Below are 4,473 nucleotides of genomic sequence, written 5' to 3'. Positions count from 1 at the left end.
TGACCAGGTGTGTGTGGACAAACTCCGCCTGACCCCCCCCCCCCCTCCTCCACACACACACACACACACCCCTTATCCCGTCTGTCACAAGCCTGTTCCAACCCTGCCAGCCTCACAGCCAAACTGACGTGTTTTGCGCATTTCCTGCACCGTCGTCCAGAGAGAGAGAGAGAGAGAGAGAGAGAGAGAGAGAGAGAGAGAGAGAGAGAGAGAGAGAGAGAGAGAGAGAGAGAGAGAGAGTGAGAGTAGGGGGAGGCAGAGCAAAGAGGAGGTAGATCCACAGCACACACAGGAAGTCAGAGCTCCAGTCGCAACAGGGGATACACCGAGACACCGAGGAGAGACGAAAGATTAAAAAGAAGAAGCCAGTAAGCCATCTCAACAGCGGGGTGTTGCTGCTGTTGGATCCCGGGTCCCGTTCGTGCAGCTCGGCGAGACATTCCAGATGTCCCCCGGCTGAGGAGGCGGCCGGAGCCTCCCACACAGCCTCCGACCAGACATAACGGACTGCCTTTGGTTTCTCGGAGGTAAACCACCCACCCCCCCTTTCCTAAAGCAATCGTAGCCTGGTCCTGTGGTCCGTCATATAAAGGATTTAGTGTATGAAGCTATTGGTATTTGGACCCAATGAACGTGTCTGCTTCCTGTGAGTCGTTTTCTCAAAGTCCTCCAGAGGCGGTGGGCTGCACGACGCTGCGTTTCCACTGTTGTTGTTGATGGGCGGACGCGAGCATGATCGGGCTGTATGGAATATGAATAAAGCCCCACGTCGCATATCTTGTCAGTGCACATCGTTGAAGGACACTTGCATAGCAAAACAGAGCAAATCGCCTAACTTACTGTGTTGGTTTACTCTGTGCCATTCTCTTATCCAGCTGTGGTGTCGGATTGAGTGAGCCAGAGGATCTCATGCTCTGCTGTCCATTCAGCTGGAAGGAATATACAGTGAGCCTGCAGAGGACCAGCCGTCGGAACAGTCCTGCTATTCATACCTTGGCCTTGGAGAGCAGAGGACGCGATCCGCTCCAAGCGCACCAGTTGCATCACACATCCACATTCTCCTCCTCCTCCTCCTCCTCCTCCTCCTCCTCCTCCTCCTTACGAGTGGATTGAAACGGGTGGAATTTTTGTTGTCGTGTAAACTAAACAACCGTGTTGTGTTGTTTCATCTGAACCACCATGGTGGTTTTTAACGGGTTACTGAAGATCAAGATCCGGGAGGCGTTGGACCTCAAACCGACAGCCTGGTCCCTGCGTCATGCAGTGGGTCCCAAGACACAGACGTTCATGTTGGACACCTACATCGCTCTGAACGTGGACGACTCCAGAGTGGGCCAGACGTCCACCAAGCAGAAGACCAACAGCCCCGCGTGGAACGACGAGTTCAAGACCGAGGTCTGCGAGGGGAGGAAAATAGAGCTGTCGGTTTTCCACGACGCGCCCATTGGTTATGACGACTTCGTGGCCAACTGTACCATTCAGTTTGAAGACATCCTGCACAATGGGAGCAAACACTTCGAAGACTGGGTAAGCAACAAGGTGTCCACCTTTGACAGGCATGGGCAGATACTCAATACATAACTGGCAGGCCTCAATATAGTTATGCCATTACATTTATATTTATATATTCAATTCCATCATAGTCTTTTTTTTATTATAACCTATAACATTTATGTGCAAAGGAATTCCCAATTGATGATGAGGGATTACAGCCTCACGCTGTGTGTGTGTGTGTGTGTGTGTGTGTGTGTGTGTGTGTGTGTGTGTGTGTGTGTGTGTGTGTGTGTGTGTGTGTGTGTGTGTGTGTGTGCGATTAAGGTGCGAACACACACACACACACACACACACACACACACACACACACACACACACACATATCTTTGGTGTGTGAGTGTTGTGCTCTGGTGATTTGCAAACAAGAGGAGAGTGTGGTGAGGTGAGGCTCACAGCATGTTTATATAGGCCACACATACAGTACAGTATAGAAGCAGCTTCTGGCCAGTGTGTTAGAGTGTATTATTAATGAGGAGGATAAAGGGTAGGTAAATAGAATGAGAGAGAGAGAGAGAGAGAGAGAGAGAGAGAGAGAGAGAGAGAGAGAGAGAGAGAGAGAGAGAGAGAGAGAGAGAGAGAGGGGGGGGAGCGAGCAAGAGAGCGCAAGCTCACCACACACACGCGGGCTTGTCATGAGAGCTCACCACTGGCTGAAGGGTATGGTAACAGTCTTATTAGGGAGTCATTGTGTGATTGTATATGGTTTTTACTGTAGGCAGTTCAAAAATGGTGTTCTTCTCCAACTAAATCAAATAAAATGCCAGCACAATAAAGCAACCCGGGAGGTTGTTTAGCATATTCAGTTCAGAGTATACTTGGATGGATGAATGCAAGCAGTTTAACTATTTGTGCTGTATACTATTATTTAAAAACATTACCTTATACCATACACATCATAGTTGATTATGTCACCATATGATGATTATGAAGTACTCAGGGCATCAGCCAGATGGCATGAACAGAATATGCATTATAATCTCAGTATGCAGTCTGAGGAAAGCCTGAAACTCTCCAGCTTGACCCCTGGCTGTCGCCTGGGTAGCTTTGGTGGTAGCTGGTAGCATAGCATGGTGGCTTGCTTGTGTATACACACATAACAAGTGATTATTATGCTCGCTCTCCTAGCCTCCCCCCAGTGCCAAGAAGAAGGGGCAGCCAGGATCAATTGAACTGATTTGTTATTAACTGATTCCTGTTATTTCTCCTATTGTCTTAGTATCAGGTGAAGATGATGCACCAATAGACCCTCTTCACATTGTAGCACATACACAGTGTCGCTCCTACCGGTAATACTCACTATGGGTCTGCTACTTGTATGTACCAGGGCACACAGGTAGTAAATGTATCTAGTCTTCTTCCCATTAATTAGTTTATAATGAATAATAATAATAATAATAATAATAATAATAATGAAGTAACTGTTCCCCTTTTTACTGTTGCAAATTCTGCTTATAATAACAAGTTAGTTATAATGCAACAGATGAATGATGGTACAGTACCTTTCCGTAGCCTTCCACCACTAGCCAGGTGGTGCCGCTGAGTTGAATCATGTCTACATTTGATATAGAGCTCCTCAGTTCCGACCCTCACCTCTGTTCAGCCCTGTACTGCTGGCCTTTAGTGTACAACTAAGTTACTGTGTGTCTGCTGAAAGTTATTATAATAATGCTAATAATCATAATCATAATACTTAATTAGTATTATTATTGTACTAGTAATAATAATTATATTTAATATTATATAAAACAGTTACTCATACATGACAAACTGCTGCCTGCTGCTGCGATCAGTCCTAGACTAAGACTTTGCCCTGATCAGTCAGTCACAATGTGACGATTGTGTGGATTGAATTAATCTTTCTTGATTAAATCCCGGGATGCAGTATCTTGCTTCCTGATCCTTGAACCGAGTGTCAGATTCATTGCAGACTGTGACATCATCGTCTCTTTAACCCTGTTTCCAGCCTCCAGTTCATGTGGCCCGTCTTGTGCCCATACACAACCTTTTGTCCTTTCTTTTACTTCCTTTCTTCCTTCCATCTCTTAACTTTTCATGACGTTTTATCACCCTAAAGGTCAACAACAATAAGGCTGTATTGTGGCTATTATCATAAGGAATACCTTGACTTTTTGTGAACACTTAACAATAAGGTTACATTAATTAACCTTAATTAATACTTAATTAATGTAATAAGCATTAACCAGCAGTTCATTTACAGTTAATGAATATGTCTAGTAATCATTTACCAATGGTGTTCATGTTAAATAACACATTCATTTCTGAATTATAGAATCTGCCCTTTTAATGAATGCATGCCATGTGAGCTCCCGCGGCCGGGACAAAATTCTTATAGGGGTAACTACATTCAACGGCTTCCTTCATCTTCTGCGCCACCTTTTAAAATAAATTGCCGTTTTTCGTTTTCCGACGGCGACAACAACATGACTATCGTCTCCTTCTACTTCCGGCTCACAGCCCGGGGAAAAGATCTTGAGCATGCGCAAAACGCAATTCAACGCATAATCTAATTCGACTCCGTACATGCACGCTTAACGACTATGAATCGCATTATCTAGGGGTCTTAATTCGACTATTAGAAACCCAATTCGATTCGATTTTAGCTTGACTAAGGTGTATACATGCATCTTAGTAATCCAATCATAGTTGGACTAACCCAATAATTTGACTTTCTTGAGTGTCATGTAAACGCACTGACTGACTCTGGGGCGATGAGATAACTGTTTCCAAAAGATTGAGAATCAGAGTGATGGTTCAAGAGCAAATGTATGAATAAACTGTTAACTAATGCTTATTATGTCCTTAACCAATGTTAATTAATGTACCCGTATTGTAAAATGTCCCAGATTCTTTCCTTCATATAGTCATATCTTTTAGAACTGCATGATCAGTTCTAACAAG

The 4,473-nt window shown here is 44.6% G+C and overlaps 1 protein-coding gene across 2 annotated transcripts in view; it reads left to right on the top strand.

The window, feature by feature from the left end:
• Nucleotides 1–303: 303 nt before the first annotated feature.
• LOC311350409 (protein kinase C epsilon type-like) overlaps nt 304–4,473 on the top strand; it is a 54,329-nt gene continuing 50,159 nt past the window's right edge. For both annotated transcript variants that reach the window (XM_084470421.1, XM_084470420.1), the window contains exons 1-2: nt 304–527; nt 876–1,527. In XM_084470421.1, the coding sequence (XP_084326547.1) occupies nt 1,180–1,527 (348 nt within the window). In that variant the 5' untranslated portion in view covers nt 304–527; nt 876–1,179. The remainder of the gene's footprint in view (nt 528–875; nt 1,528–4,473) is intronic.

The sequence above is a fragment of the Micromesistius poutassou genome (genome assembly GCF_964030765.1).
Source record: "Micromesistius poutassou genome assembly, chromosome: 7".
Lineage (NCBI taxonomy): Eukaryota > Metazoa > Chordata > Actinopteri > Gadiformes > Gadidae > Micromesistius > Micromesistius poutassou.
The sequence above is the reverse complement of the archived record's forward strand: the minus strand, read 5'-3'. Positions and strand labels throughout refer to the sequence as shown.